At 36.9% G+C, this 21,458-nt stretch overlaps 1 protein-coding gene across 1 annotated transcript in view; it reads right to left on the bottom strand.

Moving 5' to 3' along the window:
* The window catches only part of PTPRN2 (protein tyrosine phosphatase receptor type N2), a gene marked incomplete at its 5' end in the record, with an annotated part of 646,773 nt that overhangs the window by 571,445 nt on the left and 53,870 nt on the right, over nucleotides 1–21,458 (bottom strand). The window contains one exon of the mRNA XM_032183394.1: nucleotides 11,048–11,098. Coding sequence (XP_032039285.1) covers nucleotides 11,048–11,098 — 51 coding nt within the window. The remainder of the gene's footprint in view (nucleotides 1–11,047; nucleotides 11,099–21,458) is intronic.

Consider the following 21,458-nt stretch of genomic DNA (forward strand, 5'->3'; position numbering starts at 1 on the left):
GATGCCTTGCATTCTAAAATACGATGTTAACCTCTCTTCCAGTCATAAATTATTTTCAATTACTATGTCAATGCTAAACTATAAATTAAAACCTGTAAATCTTTTTTTGCATCGTTTGTGGAGGATAATTTTTAATGACATGCCAAGCATCATTACCAATGACCTAAATCCTTAGGAAAAAAAAAAAAAAAACTTTGGGGGGCTATTATAAATCTCTTAAATAAGTTGAAATAAAGCCCAACAAGAAGGAGTGACTTCTAACTCACAACACATTAAATCTAGGGAAGTGAAATGGGCTCCAAATGGCTGATTACCTTTTCAGTGAGCACGGATTTATAATTTGTACTGCAATGTTAAACAGGCCCATCAACACTTTGCCAATGAGCACTCTACCCTTCTGTGACCGCAGTGCTGAAACGGGTTCTTTACTACCAAAACATGTTTCAGAGATTTTCATTTCTTCATTCATAACAATTTTCCGAGTCAAGTGTTTGTATGAGTAAGCTCTAACAGAGGAGGAAGATTACCAGTTGGGATTCCAAGGCAAAGGTGATGACAGTACTGACCAGTAACTGATCTACTAATAGAAAATAAAATCTTACTGTTAGACTCAACTTCAAAAAAATTTTAACAAAACCATTAAGTGGAACTTTGGTATCCAAAGTTAAATTTGCCATAATGAAACCAAAGTGAAAAATAAAAAAAATATTAATAATTCAGGACACAGGATAGGATTGATATTTCTTAAATGTATATCAGCATCATATTATATTAGTGGCCCATTTTTATTCAACCAATTTTCACAGAACTTGTTGAAATCAGAAAAAAAAAATGGGTTAAAAAAAATAAGAGATTACTTTCTTTAAGAATCAAACATTTAGAACACATTCATCAAAGAAAAATAGGAACTTTCTTGCATAAGTCTAGTAAATCTTTACATCTGGAACTGTGAAGGTAAGGGAACATTTTAAGAGATGAAATCATATTACTACTAGGTGACTATTACAAAGCAAATGCGCTTTCCAAACTCTAATGTCATCACAGACACCAGAAACAGGTAAGTTTATTACTTGAAGTGAGAAAATTTAAAAATCAAAACAAGCAGAGAACATCTTTTGGAGGTGAATTAATTTAGTTTTGCAAATCTGCAAAGTTAAGCTACTTCTTCCACTGTGATTGTGTATTACAGTTCATTATTTCTAAGTGTCCAATAAAATATTGGACTGTTGGCAAGCCTGCTGTCCAAATGTCCATTTACCTACCTGTCAATCTACCCCAATAGCTTTTTCATCCAAATTTCAGAGAAACAGAGATACAGCAGCAAGACAGAATCAAGAAAAAGAACTATATTACAAAGAAAGAAACTGAAACCTTACTTCAGATTTTACCTCCACCCTCAAATTCTACCACCACCGCACATCAGCGCATAATAAAGTTTTTGGATGGATAATTCACCTCTCATCTATTCTAAAGTTCAGAGAGAAAAGATCAATTACAGGTAACAGACCGAGAAAGATAGCAAAAGAGATTCTTACCATTGAAAATTGCAGTGTGCGCAACTGCTCACAATCATGCCTATCCTGCTACTTCCAGAAAACAACTATAATGGTACAGTCTCATAATCTCACAACGAGTCAATGAGATGATGAATTTGACGGCTAAATAAAAGTATTTAAAGGACTAAAAATAAATAGAATAGATTAAGTTAGGAGTTTCACTATAAAAATAATGCAAGCTTGGTAGCTATATAAGTATTAGATCCATTACACTAAGAAAAATAGATAATTTCATCTTGATAGACACCTTCCCTTTGAAGCGTTTACAGTCCAAAGTGTAGGCAATGACCTGCAGTTCTTTGCAGCTAAGTGTTGTATTCCGTGCTACCTCCCCCTTAACACCCACTGCTTTTACCAACCTTCTTAAATCATGCTGATCCTACCTGAGAGCCAATACAGGAACGTGCTGATGCAGCAGCTAAAGCAACCAAGTATTTCTCAACTTATGCACAGCAGCAGCCAAAGTTATTTAAGTAACGGACTACAATGCAACAAATAGTTTGGGAACTTAAAATATATTTATTATTCTTTCTACCTCTAGAGCAACTTCTGTTGCTGTTGCCATGGAGGCTGCAGGGCATTAAAAAAAAAATCTGTTTAAATTAAAGGCTTTGAATGGCTTACAATGGAGTGAGACTTTTCATTAACAGGTCTTTACCTATTAATCACCAGTACTCCAATTAGTTCACTTTCAGAATGTTCCTATTTATTAAATGAGGACAGACACCATGAAAGCTTGCCACTTATTTATTACAGAGTTTTAAGCATTAGAACAAAGAGAAGGTGTATATTTTCTAGTTCTTTCTGGATGAATGATCTGCTTGGGACCCAATCCAACCCAAAATAAGGACTTCCTGTAATAGATCCACAGTTTAAGACAAACCTACATTCTTTTAAATAAAAATGAAAAATAAAAATGAATCTTCCATCTGTTTAGTTGATCTGTTCAGAACTAGCACATTTATCTAAAGCTATTTTCATATGTATTAAATTTGGTTTTCATATGCACATCAGCTTGCATCTCATATTTAGATTATTATAGATTAAAGTAATCCCCTCCTCCATAGCTCATTATGTGACATCGTGTTATTTATTATTGAATGTATTTTCACATACAAGCTATCTTCAGACCAAGGAGCCAAAAATCCATTAGTGGTTATCAAATGCTATGAAGTCTGCAACCAAAAGTGATTATTAATGCAACAGCAGTCAACCGATGCACAGTCTGGATAGGAAACAAGGAGGATTTTTGACAGAACTTCTGAAGAAATATTTATTTGGGGCAGGGGGGAGGAATAATGGCTATGACATCTTCAACATGGAGAATCTTGTAGTTGTCAAGAAACATTCAAAAGAATCCTATTCAGGAGACATTTAAGAAGTCTACAGATTTGCTTCCCACACACCCAACAACAAAACACAGTGAGTGAACAGTCAGTCATTAATGGCCTTGCAAGAACGGTATGTTTTTGAAAATATGATCTGATTCACTATCCCATATTTAAAGCATATGTACTACTAGACAGGTTTACAGAAGTTTTCAAAAAAGATACAAACCGTATGATGAAAAAGATTTTCTCAGGCAGAAAACATGTTCAAAGTTTTCTAGTCCATCTTAGTTCGGATGCTCTTGTCAATGACATTGTTAATTATCCAAGTAGCTTGATAATCAATGATAATAATTAGTCTGACTCACCCAGTTAACTACTGCTGCATTGAGACAGTATTCACTTATTGACATTCAGAAGAATAAAGGCAAAGACCACAGATTCACATCTAACAGAGATTAGGCAAAGAATACCAAAGACCAAAATAAGCAAATAGATTTGAAGTTTTGCAGATATGTTTTAAGTAGTCACCATACTAACTAGAAGACTTCTTTTTCTTCCTGGGATTAAAAAGAATAACCCTCTCATTCAAATGTGAAGTCGCCTAATAATAGCAATGTAACTGCATAGCGAATACTGCCAACTCACCAACTCCACCTCTACTTTGTTTTGTATTTCTTTTTATTATTATTCTTTATTCATAATTATATTTATGCAGGGTTTTAGTAGAGGTGAACAGTTCAAAGAAAGAAAATGCCTATTTTATTTTGTTCAGGAGCCACAATCCAAACACCTTAATCAAGAAGTAAACTGTAACTCTTCCATATGCCCCCTTGACACCAAGAAGGGAGAAAGCATGATGGACTTTCCACCGAGCCACACTGCTGCAGCGTCACTCCAAAACAGAATTCATTTTCTTTCCACCTCATTGCCAGCACATTATCCCTTGGTGTTCTCTTCTTCTCTACAGACCACACTGTCCTTTTCAGGCTTTCATGTTTCATGATTCATCAGGCACAGATTTTATTGAGACTCCCTAATGCCTTTATCAAACTGTCTGTACTTTTCTGTAGTCTCCCAGATGTCAATTTACAATTATTTTTTTGCACACACACAAAAAAAAAAAAAAAAAGAGTAATGAAATAGAGAACATCTCTGAACATCTCCAGTAAATGGGCCACCAGCTGCTACATAGCTTACCAAAAAGAGTTAATGAAGGGGTCTACCACATACTCATAAAAGATACATGTACAAACAGCATCTCAAATACATTTAATGAAAAAAAAAAAAAAAAAAAAAAAAAAGTAGTGGAACATACATTTTCTAAGTTACCATAGATTATATGCATCCTAGTAGAAGTTTCAAAAACCAAGGAAATAGGATGCGATTTTGTTTGCTTTTTGTTATAAAACACATACACAAATCTTGTAAAAATAAAGATTTCATATCAACTAAATTATTCAATGAATAAATACTAAATATTTTCAAGAAATAGCAAGTCAAAGAATTTCAGAACTTTGGATATGCATCCACATTATAATTCCAAATACACAAATTTGGGTAAAAGGAAGAGGTATTAGGTAAGTACATCTATTCACTGGTGACCTATGCCCTCCCCACCCTCCTCAAAAACCATGTATGGGTGGCGAGGCAGAATCTTTTACCAAATCACCATGAATTAAACACCAAACTCCGTTTCCATCCCTTACAATCATTTAAAATGGTTGAACCATTTTACTTGCAGTGCTTGCCCTTGTTTTGTGAAGCTCAGTACTGATATTTGGAGAGAGAAAATACACTATTGTAAGTCACAACACTAACTTTCCAGATGACGACACACCAATGGTCTTTCCTGAGTTGAAAGAAAAAAACAATGTCTGTTTATTGAAGTAACACTGTGCAACACTCAGCAGCACCAAGCCTTACCAGGACACAGGAACATAAAGGATTTGCGATGGCTGCTGGCAAATTTATGGGTGCACATACTTACAGACAGCAAGCCATCAGAGAAGCCTGAATGATGGCTTTGTGCCCTGCAGGAGCTCCAACTTGAGAGTCTTCACAAAAACCCACAACAGATCCTTTAGCAACAGCTGGAATCGCAGACAAGCATAGCTGCATTATCATACTAAGCTCCTTTTCCTAAGGAAAAGATCATAACTTGACCTGTCATCACTACTCCAGTTTTAATGCCAGTTGTGCTTGACACTTCTACCCCGCTATCACATAGGCAGCTATTTTAGCATCACACTGAGATAAACAGAAGACAAACAGATTGACTGGAAGTTAGATGGAGCTTTTCTTCAGCATTAAAGAGAAGAAAAATAGGCACTCTGTAGCAGAAGTCATCCCTGCGCTGGCGTTCTTAACCTCATGGTAGAATTGTTATTTCTGTCCCCCCGCCCCATGATTTCACCTCAGATAGCTCAGAAATTTTCAGCAACGTTAAGAATGTTCTTGTTTGTGAAAGCTGGGCTGCGTACACTCCAAGTTTAGGAACTCAGCTGATACAATTTATTTGTGAGGCAGCAGCACAGTAGGGTGGAGGAGAGCTGAGAAAGCCTCAGATTCCTCCAGGCAACAACTGCTGGATTATCACCAGTCATGCTCCTCGTTAGGTGCTGCAACTTAAATTCTCTTCCAGACCCAGAGGATCTCTGACACCATCTTTAATACAGGTGCCCTTAGAGCTTCGTAAGACAAGGGGAAGCAAGAGCTAATGCAAAGGGAGAAGGACTGCCCAGGCTGATGGGAAGTAAGAGTCTTCATCCCAAACAAACTGTATGCCATTGCCTTGCTCTTCACCATCATAGAATGGCTTGGGTTGGAAGGTACCTTAGAGATCATCTAGTTCCAACCCCCCTGCCATAGGCAAGGACATCACCCACTAGATCAGGTTGCTCAGGGCCTCATCCATCTTATAACATGACTGTTAAATAACCTAATGGGGGACAAGCATGGGGATAAAATGAGCAACTTTTGATCTTGGTTTTTACTTCCACAACTGCAAGTACAGAATTATTTCAAGAGATTTGAACTCTAAGAAATGTGAATTATTTTATCAACTAAGGCATCATTTTTGCAACCAATACTTGGGAATATTTAAGTGTTGATTTGCCCTTGATTTCGGTTGAATGAACTGTGTAAATATTTCTGAACATTTGTATTTTTCAGTTTTCAGAATACTGTGGTACAATGGTAGATTTTTAAATATTATCTTTGAGTATCATACCAGATTCTGACATCCTTCCAACATACTTATATTTAAAAAAAACTCAGTGTCTGACAAAAAAAAATCCCACAGTGTCCTTAAAACAGTGTAGAGGAACCATTGAAAATAAATCATTGTATTTAATTCAATTAGTTCAGTTTTTACTCTAAACATACACATATTTCCATTTGCCTCAGATGTTATTTGTGAAGAGCCCTCACACCTTTGGAAAGCACAGACATTCTGTCTATACATAATAGAGCAGCAGTACATAGAGGTAACACTTGGCATTACTCCTCAGAAGTCTGAATTTAGTTATAACAAGCACTGTTGCTTACTGAAAAGCTTAGGCACAGATTTGTAGAGATATTTGACAAAAATTTGATATCTTTTGTAAGAGCAGTGCCTAGCAAATGCAGATGTAGCTGGAGATACCTGTTAGCTAAACAATGCTGAGGTGCATCTCCCTCTGTAATTCTGTCCTAGTAGGCAATGATCTGGAAAACCTCAAAGCGGAACACATTAAGTTCAAGAAGCCATTTCAGGGATCCTAACTCTTCCCCTTATCATCTGTAGCACATGTTTACCATTTATGGCTCATCACCAGCACATGCAATCACTCATATTCCAAATGTTCGAGAAGCTCAATGGTTTAGGAAGAAAGGCCATTAATATTCTGAACTGTTTGGAGCCATCCAAACTTGGAAGGGCTCATGACTTTGTACTGCCATGCTTGGAAGCCTTTGACACACGTCACTAGCTTAAGTCTTTCCTAACAAGTACAGCTTGCATACATAAAGCAATATTGATTCAGCTGTGCATAACTGTTTATAAAGCCTTTCAGAGACATGGCATCTTCAAGCTTTACTGCAGACATTAGACCATGGCTTCCTAGGAGAGGTTTAGTGGCTGTCAGCAAGGCTTGACTTAATGATGCACACTATGCCAACCACTGTATTTAATTAACTTTCTTGGTTGGCCTCACAGAGCTGTTTTCTACAATCTGATCTTGTCTGCATGAACCCTGCTACAATTGTGTGCTGGAAGGAGACTTGCAGCCGCAACATTTTCATAAATAAAACTACCTCAATTTATAAAGGCTGTGCTGATAAGAAGCAAAGATATTGTGGTATTCACAAACAGATAAAACACAGCACAAAGCTTCTTTCTGAGGCAAAATATCTGGAGAGCAAGCCTAAAGGAGAAAATGCTATCCTTCTAAATGAGCAGTTCCAACAGTTTAATAAAGAGAGGATCCAGGACAATAAGGAATGGCTGTTTTGAAATGAATGCCTTTATCTACACCACATGGCATCTTTCCCAGTGGCACTACCAGAATTCAATAGCGTGGTTTCATAAGAAAGGATAAGCACTAGTCTTCACTGTGCTGCTTTCAGCAGCCTGTTTGTTTAAGACTTCCAGCTAGGAAGCCATTTAAGCTGACACTTTACATGAACTGCTTTACCTGTCACTTAAAATGCAAAATGGAACATGACTATGACATATTCCCACTTAACCAACTGCACTAGGGTTAATATATACATTTAATATATATAAGAACAGGGAGTGTTCAAGGATAAATGAGGGAGTTCTGTTTCAGAGACCATCTAGAATTCCTTCCTGATGTTTCTTTTTCTTTCCCTACAAGCACATTCTAGGCATAATGGTTAAAAAGAATGCCACATGCAACACGTGGGCTAGCTCATTTACTTAAACTTCTATCACAGGCAGTGAGATGTGTGTGAATGTGAGTGCTATAATGCTCCTTAACCACAGCTGTCACTACACCTGCCCTCACTTCATCTCTTATTCCTTATTCTTTCCCCTTCTATAGATCTTGTTTAATTAAGACATTTTGTTACTTGCTGTCATTGGCATCTGTAACAGCTTATCAGCATTTACTGGGGAGCAAGCATTTCCAAATTTACAGTTGCCAGATTAGTTTCTATTAGTGTCTGCAGCTCATAAGCACATCCACCTTTCATTTCAAGTTTTTTAGCTTCACATTTTCAACCTTCAAGCATTTTGTACAGGTGAAAATATCAGTTCCTCCCACTGTAAATGAGAAGTAATGATTTACTAGAAGTGAAATAAATGACACCTAAGCCGTTTCACCCCTAAAAGCTCTAGCTTGGCAAAAAAAAAAAAAAAAAAAAAAAAAAAAAATCCAGGAAAACTCAGTCTTTTTGCTTGGCTTATCCTCATGCCATTAAAATAAACATGAAACAATATGTTCCTTTTTAACCACTTGATGAGTCAGTGCAGCTCAGGAAACTGATAAAAGGTTTATGGAAATAAATTAATATTGCATGAACACTGCTGGAGCTATTAAACAAACATAAGTGAGAACCCATCACTGAAGCCAAGAGACCTTTATATGATAAGAGAAAATTGCAGAGAAGTCAACAATCATTATTACAGCAGGTTCTTTGCCCTACAAAAATGGCATATGACCTAAACAGATGTAGTGATGCAACTGATACAGTTGTTGTTTATACCAGATCTTACAACTGGATTAAATTGCTTTTGACAATTAAATAAGCTACTTTTAATATCCTTTTTTTTTTTTATTCATACTAGTTATCACTTATTAAAAGCTTTCAGAATTAAAAAAAAAATCTTTAAAAAGGTGGGGTGTTTTTTGTTTGTTTTGTTTTTATTTCTTTTGAAATTGTATAACAGCATGGAACAGCTCAATTACTGATGTTTTGGTTATTCTTTTACAAGCCTGACACATGACTAGTACTCAAGGTCTCCAGATGATAAAACTGTATGAGATAACAACAAAGATTGTGACTGATGTTTTCAGTAAGCAAGCCCAATTTCATTTTTGAAAGCATGCTCAGTTCAGCCACCTTTGCTGGAGGCCAAGAAAAGATCAAAACTACCAGCCTTCCTGCAGGAGCCAGACTCAGACCTGCAGATCACAGATCCTTTAAACATGTTGCCTAAAAGTATGTCCTGTTTCTTACCCACATTGGCACTGTACTTAGAAATATGCACTTGTGCAACCACGAAGGAGACAAACTTTTCTGTGACCTTGCAATACACAAAGTAAGCTCTGCTCCCAAGCACAGAGACCTCCAAAGACTTAAGCTTCTGAGCTTTCAAGTCAGCAAAGTATTCTCATTTCAATATATCAGGATTTCTGATGAACTTCAGGGATGCACTTGAATGAGGAGGAGTTTGGGCAGGAAAAACTGGAAGGAATACGCAGAAGCAAACATGTTTTATCTTACATATAAGAAGTTCTGAAAGTATTTTAGTTCTTCAAAGTATGATCTTTGAAATATTGTGTTGATTTTCTCAACTATGATATATTTTTATTTGCATCAAGGACAGCATTTAAAATCTACTCTAGACACCACACATCCAATTGGGGAAGAATGAACCAAATGTTTTGCCGTAACCTTAAATACAGTGACAGAATCCCAAAATATTTTCCTTTTTTTTTAATTAAGGTCAGACATTACAACATATCATTGATTGATTGTCTTATTCATTAGTGATGTCTCTTTAAGTTACAGTTACACCAAACTAATAGTGGATCTACAGAAGGCATCCACTCTGAATTCAGAGAGAGTTTCCACAGTTAAAGTTTGTACACTAATGAAAGTCACGCTGAGTCTTTAGAAACCGTGTTTCAAACTATGGAAACAGGTTTAGAGCAAGAAACTAAGAAGTAACCTTCATAGGAACATCGTTATTGAAGATTCCTGCTGTCAAAAGAAATATATATTTTTACTATCATCATCTCTTGCATAAATCTTCCATTACATATAGCTGTTGCCTATAATAAAACCCTGTTAGCCATAGCATTGGGAAGACCTCAGCTAGGTGCTTGAGATCATTGCTATCAGCAAAACACACCACTGAGGAGAACTGCCCTCCCCCCGTTGAGCACAGAAATCCTCAGTTTTAGCATAGTATAGAAACAACCTCAAATTATAATTCTGCATAAGAATTTTCTTTGAAGATGTTAACAAATCTGCTGTTTCTAACTGTCTATCAATTTTATGGTTGAGGAATTGGGAGAAAATATTTCTGTCTTTCATTCCCTCCTTTGTGTGTATTTAACTGACGATGAAAAATACTGGGAGTTTAACATCAAATTCATCTTAGATATTCATTAAATTAGGATTTTAATAAATTTCATTTATAAATAGACACATTATTGGCTCCTGTGTTTGATGGAAATAAATACATCTGCTTAATGTCAGACACTCACCAACAGAAATTTTATATTTAATAATTTTTAAAAATCCATAATTATGGATCTACATACTTCATGACAGTAATTGCTTCAAAAGATCTCTTTAAACAAGTTTTTTCATCAAGACTTAGATGATTTCATATAGCACATTAATGATTTTACAGTATTGTCCAAAGAGTCATTCCTAATCTTCCATTAGACTTATTCATACGTTTGTGTTGGCTTTTTTTTTTTTTTACTTACTGAAAGGAAATTGAAAGAGAGCAGAAGAAATCTGCTTCTGCAAATCTAGTTCAAGTGAAATCACAGAAAAAGGAAGCAGTATAATCAAGAACAATGGTAGTCTTTCTTTGAGACCTTCTATCTTATTATAATAAATAATAACCTTTTGAATAAAAGGAGACTGGTAATTACTCAACATCATCCTCTTAAAAGATGAATAACCTGAAGTTATTTTCATCCTGTATTAAGACAAATTAAACGTTAGCATATTTCGGTGTGTTTAATTTAATTACTATCTATTTCTCATGAAAGGACATGTTGTTCAAGGTTGACTTTTTTTTTTTTTTTTTTTAAAGTCTATTAAATTTTCCCCACCTGCTGACCAGAACAGTCATGTCTAGTTGTTGATGTCCGTCCTACACCCTATTCATATATAGATTTGGCTTATTAAATTGACCACACAGCAATTACACTGCAGAGGACAGAGTAGTCAGCAAACTAAACATTCAAGACTTACCATTTACACAGATTTCATAAGATTTGCAAAGGTCATCTTCAAACAGGCAACCTAAAAACACAATAGAAAGGTAAAAATTAATACCGGTTTCAAACTGTGGATAATTAGCACAGACTGAAGTCCCCTCAGGCTATTAAATCCTCAGCAAGAGTCAGGCATTTGGTTGCCCTTAGGAGTCTAAATTGGGCAGTACAGAAAGTTAAGAACACAGTAACAAAGCTGGTTAGACAGCACATCTTTCTAACTGGTTACATCCAGAAAAACCTTTGCTTTTTTTTTTTTTTTCCCCCATTATTCCTCTGCTGAGGCTTTGGTTTTCTCAGTGTTCCTCTTATTTAGTAATTTGAGGAACTTTACATTCCCTGACTTTGAACACAACACACACGACAGTATAGTAATGCTGCTACACACTGCCAGAAATCAGGAGTTTCCTCAAGCTATTTACACTGCAATGAGACAAGACTAGAAAGCAGATATAAAATGCTTGAAATAGGTTAAAAAGCTGCAGGATTTGATTCAGTAACTGCAACCACAGACCATGCCTAGATCCTCAAGAGCACTTACTCTTTGGAGAGAGGCTTAAAAATGAAGCCATCCTTACCAACAAACACCATGATACCTTCACAGACAACTGACAAACCAGTGCTGTTCCCAGCATTGTGGCACCCCCCATATTTGAAGTAGGAAATTTGTTTCCATGCTGGCTCCTTTGCAGCTCCCTGCTATGCCAGCCCACCCCTCACCCTAGAAACTGCACCCAGGTTGGCAAACCCAGCTCATCCACTTGGACACATCTTCACAGGTGGCAGCCACAGTCCACCTGTGGCTGATAGCACCAAATGAGGTAGAGATATTTGTTATTACCCCCTCTGTCTGCAGCTGAAATGAGCTCCTGCTGATATTCCTGAGAGCAGAGAGGCAGGCAGGGTGCTGTCTGGTCACTCCACACTGGGGGACAAGGACTAGGACTGAGAGCAGAAGCAAAGTGAAGTATCACTCTACTGGCAAGGGCATCTGCTCTATGAATCCAACCACTAGTTTCTTTACTTTGTGTTCTCACAAAGATAAACAACTAGGACTGGATAAACTCCAAGGAATGAGGCTTTATTTTGTGTACAGACACTGCCCTAGAGAACACATTTCTACAATTAAGCTTTTTAACATCTCTGGGAAGTACCTTAAGTTGATAAATAACATGGAGTTATAGAAATCAAGTGGTCTTGAGTGGTTCCACACTGTTTCACCACACCTAAACACAAGAGCACATCCTCTCTTCCCAGAAGCAGAGTACAAGGATCTCTATTCAGAGTCAAACTGATTAAGTAGGTTGATTTAACCAAGAAAAAACAAAAGGCTCAAGACTCTGTCTATGAAGTACCCAAGTCTTAACCCTGCCAGAAGAAAAGTTCAGGAGGAGGGAGTGACTTATGTATGCCTGCACAGCCTTTCAGTAGGTAACTGTATTAGCACATCATTAAGCCTGAACTAATAAATTATGTCTCTCAGCAGGATTTATTAGCACAGCGCTAGGTCTGAGCTAAGCATCTACACAAATTCAAGTCACACTGGTGCACTGGCAGAACCACTTATGTCTACACCCACACCTACCCACAAAGACCACAAACACAACCTAACAAAGATGACAGCCTACAATATGCATGTTGATAAAAGTGTTCTCTTGTCTTTTTACCCTTGCACCAAGGAACTGTGAGTATTCCTTCGGTAGGTTGTGAAACGTGGAGAAAGCTTCAGATTCAGAAAGAATTCTGCAAGCAGAGCACAGCAGAACAGCATGTGTCTAAACAGTCCACAAATTCCAGTTTGTGACATTTCAGAGACATGTAAAGTTTTGTTCCAGACAAGTCTACTGTAGCAGCTGCTTGACCTGAAACAGCATCTGAAAACTCCCTGAAGATATCTGATTGCAGCCTTGGTGCCAACCCAGCAGAGCAGAAGGATGCCTTGACTGGGTATTGACTCATAAAGAACCTAAGAGAAGAACAGTGGCAGGCAGCGGCCAAAACACATCAGCACAGGCTACACAGCACAGAAGCTCTAATTAAAAGCACAGTAATGATCATTTCAAAAACTAAAATCTTGCAAGAAAAAAAAATAACTTTGTGTACTACTAGATAAATGACAAGTGTACTTCAATATTTCCTTTTTCAGAGATTTGAGGTTGCCAAAAGGTTTTCTTCTAAAATAAAAGGTTGTTTTTTGAGGTTGTTTTTCTTCTAAAAGAAAAGTTCTCATGGTTAGGAAAAAATCCCTAGCAAAACCTGTCTGCCTTGATTTTCTGACTAGATCTCAAAGGGGTTAAAACCAGAATCCTGAGATGGCCTTTTCCTCCGAAGCACTACAGAAGGTGCCCTGTGCCCAAAGGAGAACAGAAGTCTTGTGGTTGATTTCTCACTCCACCGTGGCTGTGCTGTAGGATCCTAAGGGCATCAGATGAGTTTGAACCAGAAGCATTTCCAGTGGAGTCAAGGTAAAAGCAGTGACTGGTTCATGCAGCCCCTTCTGATTTCAAAACACCTGGCAGCTGCTAATGAGGTCCACAGCCACCTGCTGCCAAAAGCCACCTGATAGGCTATCCCACGGTATACTGAAAATCTGGATTTTTCTGCTTTTCAGATTGAAGAGGAACACCATGATTACGTGATACAAAGACACGAAGAGCCAGGCTACATGAGTACAGAACTCTGACTCAAATGCACTCTGCTTTTGCTAGATACACTTCGCATTATCACCTAATACATTTCCATGAAAAGCACAAAAGAAAACTGATTTTGTCATGTTTTAGTTCCTCTTTTGATAGTAGTTGCTTATCAGATGCTGACTGCAACTAGGCATTTGATGCCGTTAGCCTTGAAAATTTATGTCTTGGAGAGCAAATTAATAAAGTCAATGCATAGAAAACTATATCCATCTATGATTACCCTAAAATAGACTACAAGGACCTCTAAATTCCTTGGAAAATAAAATAAAAAAGTGTATTTCAAGTTATTACTAGTGTTAATTATTATGTATATTTCACCCAGTCAATGTGCTAATTTAACTGCTAATTTATCTTTTGTTGTTATTGCTGTGACATTAAGAAGCATCGTATTTCATTTAAAATATCATCTACCAACTAATAGTAATGATGGCAATAAGTCACCACTGAAGAGTGAAGAGGCGTTGTCTCCAGTCAGCACTTAAATCAGTTCATGCCTCATGGGATTAAAATTAAATTTCATTTTCTATAAAACAAATCCTCTACTGGTGATCTTCTCCCAGAATACATAAGCCTGACGCAATACACCTCAACACCCTCCTGATCCCCCAAAAAAACACAAACCCACCCCCCAAATTTACTTCATACAGCAACGCTTAAATAAATTCTCCATATATCTTCAATCAGATGAAGGTACACAGATGCACTCCTTTGATTATATGCCAAATTAAGTTTTCCAAGAATTCAGTGCAGGCAGCAGTAGATTCAGATATGTCATTTATGCAATAAAATGTGAATACAAGGACCTGGCATTGCAGCACCAAGACTATTTTACAAGCCCAATTCTGCTAGCCCCATATGTCTTCTCAAGAAGAGATCTTTTTAGCATTAATTATCACACATCAAAGGGATAGTCAAGATTTTGTCACCTAATGAACTTATTTTAGCACTGTGTTTATTATTACTTTGCTTAATCTAGAACACAGGTTTGTTACTTGACCTGCATTAACAGTTCACTTTTTCACTAACACTTATATGGCCCTAGTGATAAATCCCATATCTTAGTGGTGACAAAGACGGCTGGAACAATGCCATAGTGGCACATAGGTGCACCAGCACCCATATAAACAAGTTCAATTGTAAGCTTCATCATCAACTCCCCATGAAACCAAGTCTACATTGCACGACTTATGACATAGGGAGAGTTTTTCCTTTACACATACAGAAGTTATTTAAACTCCAAGTAGCAGAACCTTAAGGATTACCCTATATACTTATGTAAATATATACTTTACACATTCTTAAGCATAAAATTTTGCAAAGGTTTGTCATGCACCCGCTAATTTCTAGCAATGTAACTCAGTTGCTTACTATTAGACTGCATCATGTAGCAGGACCATTTGTGTTAGACCCACTTACATATACACCTTTTCTCATTTTTTTTTAAAGCTTTATAACTGCCTAAATAAGGGTCGGTAGCTATGCTATATATTACATTACACTTGCATGGAATAGTCTTTGTTAACTAGACAAGAAAGTACATTTCATAGAGCTTATCAAAGTCTTCCACCTTCTCAAACAGTTTTTCAGACAATCAATAGTACAATATAATTGGAAAAAAAATGCTGTTGCAAACCCAAAATATTATACTATAGGATCCAAAAGTTTAAGCTTCTTTGTCAAGATACTCTTATCACAAGACACTATCAAAACTATTCCCCTCCTCTTTTCATCAGGCTTACAGCAGCTTTGCTTTTCTGAATTCAAAGACAAGTTAGGCTTATTTAAGAGTTTAAACCATTAAACCATACTGGATTTTTGTTTTTTTTTTTTTTGATTTACAGGAGACACCTCTGAAGATTGTAATAGTCAGGCATGAGCTGAAGTCATCTGAGCTTACTCTAGGAAAAAAAAGCTGTATTTATTTATACATTGAGAAAACTATTTTATTGAATCCATTGATCAAATAAATTGTATTGCATTCATTTTTCTATCCTTTTCTGTTAACCAACCTGTGTTGATTTTACATTAAATACATCTCATATGAAAATGCTCAAAATTTGTAAGCAGCTTTACCAGCTACAGCAAAAAAGAGGCCTTGGGCTCACTTTATCAGAAATTATCTTATATTATCAAAATAAGAAAACAAATAATATACAAGGAAAGCTAAATTTCTCCTATGCTTGTCAATCACAATTTAGGAAAATAAAAATCTCCAAAATCCTTACTGTTGTTGGGGCTTTCCTGTCTCTTCCTTCTGTGATCTTTGTTCAATAGCTGCGTAACCACCTAACATCTCTTGACATTTGCAGACCATAATGATCAAATGTCATCACAAGATTTTAATCAATAGAGGTTTCTTCAATTAAAAAAAAAAAAAAGTTGTTTGTTTGTTTGTTTGTTTTATAACTTGGGATGAAAATGCACTCCTCATTTATCTACTTCTTTCAAGTTTACTTGCTTTCTGGTAAGGAGACCTTGAAGCGTAAATTCTGCAAAGCACTGGTGATGGAAAACAAAAAGGAAACACCTGGCTGTGACAACTCTGGGCATGCCTTATGGACTTCACTAGTTCATTAGCACCACCTGTGAATGGCCCTAGATAGAGCTCTTTTTTTTTTTCTTTTTTTTTTTTTTTCCTGTAGCAGCATGACAAAATAGGGCTTAAGAATTATATTTTACAAGTATTGAGCTTATATAACTTTAAACCAACAGAAAAAAAAGATAGTGTATAACAACAACGAGCAACAAATTGATTGGAAGGAAGTATCAAGTATAACATTCTACATAAAACTGAAAGGAAAAGTTGACTGACAGAGAGAGAGATGCTCTTCTCAGTGGTGGAGGTGAAAGATAACGTTGTCCAGCCTGCTGAAGCTGTGATTTATCCAATACATCCTCATTTGTCTACTGCACACTTATACTTAACAAGTCCAGAATTACACAAAATTGCAAGCATAGTAAGGAAGAATACGCTTTAAGCTGATCATGGGTTCCTCTTGTTTTCCTTACTCTACTGTATATGGTTACTCTGTGTGGTTACATAGGCACTATAGGTATAATGTATTATTCATTACTCAGAAATTGCACGTGGAAAATCAGCTAGTGCTAATTTTGTTCAGCTTTATTTTGGCATTCTCTCTGATAATAAATGTAGATATTCCCTATTTCTTCAACTTTCCTCTTTATCCCATTTTTCTTTGCCTTTTTTTTTTTTTCCTGTCCCTCTTTTTTATTCTGTTCTATACTCCTTCACTGTCTTTCCTAGAAGTGTATTTTCTACCTTTTATTTGTTCTCTTCTACTCTCCAAAAAAAACTTTGTTCTATTCTTTCTGTCCCTCCCAAGTATTGGCATAGAGTACTCAGGCATTACACTTCCTACCCTTTCCCCTCTCTTCACTAGCCCTACAAATAGCCCACCTGTCACCTCTTCATCAGTTTCAATTGCTGGGAATTACTGGATCTCCACTCATGCTTTCCACTCAGGTGCCCTCCATTTCCCTTCTTCCAGCATTCTCAAGCATTCCTCATCTGTCACCCTGATGGTGAATGTGCTGAGTAGGCCAAGAAATGAATAAGAGGGGCAGAACTTGCGCCATCGTGCTCCCTCTGCTTGGTGCTCCTTAGGAGTGGAATATGTTTTGGTGCATTCTCTTTTATTTTTCATGTGTTCTCAGGATATCCAGAATAGTCCTCATTGAAATAGGCATTTCATGAAAATGTCAGAACCTCTGACATTTTATCAACTGCTTAAAATAGTAGTTTAGGTACTGGTCAAATAATATTAAAGGAGCACAGAATACTAAAGGATATTTCTCCCAGGAGAGAAAATAAGAAAAATATGTGACAGCATAGTAAGTACTGAGTTTTGATCTTCTGCCCTTACTCCATCTTTGATGTTTTGTGAATGTAACAGGTGTCTGATGTTTCTTGTAATACTGTAAGCTCTTGAGAGTAGAGATGTTTTTATTATTTTTAATCATGTGCATGTGTACAAAGCCTAGTACAACAAAGCTCTGATCCCTGGTGAAAGAATCCAGGCCTTCCTGCAATCCAAATTAACAATTAGGAAGATGACACATGAAATCCCTGCAGTGGTTAACTGGAAGATAGTGTAGTCTCTTATATGAAAAGTTTCCAAAGTAAGAAAAGATTTCCCATAAGTGTTAACATATGGCGTTAACACTTCCCTAACTCTGAATTATTGCTTCTTTCAATCATTTTTCATGCACACTGTATATTGAAATATGATCCTAGCCAGGATAATTCACCACGGAATAAAGAGTTCTCATTCAAAAAGGGAAAATGTCAGTACTAAGCTTATAGCCAAGACTTGCCCCGAAGCCTCAATCACAGTTCATGTTAGTACTTCACTTGCCTCCTTTATATCACCTACTATTCAGCATGTGCGGATTGATGCACTATGTAAGCAAAATAGAACAAAAATGCTGTGATGTAGGATGCTATTTCTCTCTGTGCAGTGGGGCTATTGTGTCTTTTCTGTGTTTAGAGGGGAAAAAAATAACATTTTTTCTTTTGCACGTAATTAGTCCTGAGCCTGTCCACCACTAAAGGGAATTGCTTTGTGGTGAAAATACTATTAACTTATCTGATCACTAATGTCATGATTGCAATGATGTAGTTCTTTGCTGCTGGAAAGCACCAAGGAAAGGTCACTATTAAGAATAACTGAAGATGCAATCAGTAATAACTGTTCATGAGGGGAGGTGACAGGGAAAGGCCATCACTAGAAAAGCTCCAGAATAGCATTTGCTTTTTGCCCAGGGCTCAGAAGGACATGGCATGTCATGGACTGATACAGGCAATGTATGATTTAGTCTTTTTTTTTTTTTTTTTTTCATAGTAAATATTAAAAGAACTTGCATTGTCTCCACCATGAAGAATCATGTTGCTAGCCCATATTGAGAAGAAATTAGCACCTCTACCATATAAAGCATATGATCTGTTCTTTCAAAATGAGGAAATGTTTAGTGCAGTTCTTACAAGCTGTATACAGTATCTCATAAAAATCCAGAGCTGTCCTTTAATAACTATGATACAGTATTTTCTACTTGTTACCAGCTGCTAAAAGAAATTTCCTCACTGGCCACTAAACTGCCATCACCCATTGAAATCACAACTCTGACCTAAGCAAAAAACTTTTTTGTGCATTTAGCAGAGTAGTTGAGGGCTGAACATCACTGAACCTAAATGAAGAATTCCATGTTGCTGTTGAAATACATCTAAAAGCAGCCTGAAATTTTTAGCTGCTGTTGCCTGCATGATATCCTGCCCCCTAAAATCTGTGTGCAGCAAGGCCTTCTAGTGTTTTTCATAGCCATAAGGTACTGAAAACTTAAAACTGAGGCTTACGTAAAGCAGAGAATGATGTTAGGCAGCAAAGCCTTCATCTGGTATGATCATAGAATCATAGAATCATAGAATATCCTGAGTTGGAAGGGACCCTTAAGGATCATCAAGTCCAACTCTTGACACCGCACAGGTCTACCCAAAAGTTCAGACCATGTGACTAAGTGCACAGTCCAATCTCTTCTTAAATTCAGACAGGCTCGGTGCAGTGACCACTTCCCTGGGGAGCCTGTTCCAGTGTGCAACCACCCTCTCTGTGAAGAACCCCCTCCTGATGTCAAGCCTAAATTTCCCCTGCCTCAGCTTAACCCCGTTCCCGTGGGTCCTGTCACTGGTGTTAATGGAGAAAAGTTCTCCTGCCTCTCGACATCCCCTTACGAGGAAGTTGTAGACTGGTTGATGATTGCACGTAGACCAGCAAACATCGCAGTTCAGTGGCCTCTGTCACATTTATTCTATGAAAGATCTCCTGCCATCATTATATCTGTCAATCTTGTTTTACCCATCAGTAACTGTCAGTCTCATCCTGTAAACATGTTTTACAAAACAGCGGAATGGAATGGATTCGAAGTCCTAATTATAACTCAATTACAGTCTTCTTCCACTCTCTGGGTTAAGACGAGCTGGGTTGAAGAAGTAATGAACTATTAGATAGAGGAACTAGGAACTGTCTGTCTGGGGGTCATGTGTTTTGGAAGATAGTTCTTAAGATAAAATTTTCCAGAACACTTACATGGGGAACAAGCTTATGACCTATCATCTGGCGTTAATTAGTCTCCACATCCAGTGACAGTTTTTTTGTTTTGTTTTGTTTTTTTTTAATAGTTCTTTAAAGTTGCTCCTCATGCTTTGGGAAAACTTCCAGTATTCACATAATCAAAGGAAGGAAAAGAGGTATGTTTATCATTTTCCTCTAATAAGCACCAAAATTTTGTTTTCATTATGTGTCAGAGAATCTTAATGAGTATCTGTTTGGTGCTTGAAAATAGAGAAGAAAAAAAAAAAAGATAACCAGAATTCACAATTCTCATACAGTCATATCGCCTCCAAAAGTAATTACCCAATATTTAAGTTTAATACGCCTCTCCCAGTGCTGTCTTGAGCAGACTTCAAAAGCAGAAATAATTTGTAGCAGAGGACTGCTCTGGAATGATTGGCTTTTCTGTTCTAATTAGCAAACAGTACAGCATCTTTTAGCTGATGATGTCTGTGTGGACAGCGGCAGTACGACCAGTATCTGTCACATATAAGTTTTTTCTTTTTCCCTTTCTCTTCCTACTTAGAAAATCACTCACCTTTTTGTTCGGTTCCTGTTGCACAGCTAATTATACCATGGTAAATTATCATGCAGATGTGGTAAAAACAACTTCTTCGGAAGAAAAAAAAAATGCAGTTCATAGCTCATTTGAGCCTGAAGAGCAAGTCCAAAGTCATTCACTGCCAGAAAGAATTCCAAACTAGAGAAAACAGCAGAGAAATACACTTTGGGAGATACACTTTACAGATGAGCTCCAAACAGGGACACAAGAACCAACCAGGATTCTAAATCTGTTTATTTCTGCATACCCATATTGAAGTCTCCTAGATATTGAAAACATTTTAAACTGATATTATTGGAAGTGTGTGAAAAAACAGCCTCAGAACTTTATCGTGCAATTTTGAATCACAATGTTTATTTACAGTGATGAAAACACCCACATTCGTCTCATGAAAGAGACACTGCTGTATACATTTGGTAATTTCTTTAATAAAGAGTTTAAACAGCCCAGGGTAATGCGTATTAAATATTCATGTGCTGGAGAAGAATAATGAAAGTCAATGAAGAAAGTCATAGTCTCAAAGTTCTCAAAGGAAAAAAAAGAATAATATTAGGTAAAATGCAATGGACTGTGGCACCAAGATTTATCTATAGTTTACCCTGGGAATTTGAATTGTGAATGAAGCTGCAGCACTATCTATCAGGAGACGGTTATGGGAAATAAATCATACAGGAATACTGGTAGCCCACCAAAATTGAGTACTCAGTGAAGATGCCTAAAACTTTTCCTTTTCCATAGGAAAAAATACAAGAATCTCATAAACATTTGTGTAGTAGAAATTCCTGCAAAGTTTCTAAGAACTAAGCTGTTCCAATCAATACAAATTAATCCTTGACATATAATCAATGTGCAGCACCATGTGGCTTTGTTCAAGTCCTGGTGGTTTTGTAAGGCACTGTGAATCTGGGCATCACTCCTTGTTCTTGTCTGGGATTGACGTTAAGGGGCAGACCTGGGACCATTTTGTTATGCTGATAACATAGCATAACAATCTCTCCTATATTG

The sequence above is a fragment of the Aythya fuligula genome, chromosome 2, assembly GCF_009819795.1.
Source record: "Aythya fuligula isolate bAytFul2 chromosome 2, bAytFul2.pri, whole genome shotgun sequence".
Taxonomy (NCBI): domain Eukaryota; kingdom Metazoa; phylum Chordata; class Aves; order Anseriformes; family Anatidae; genus Aythya; species Aythya fuligula.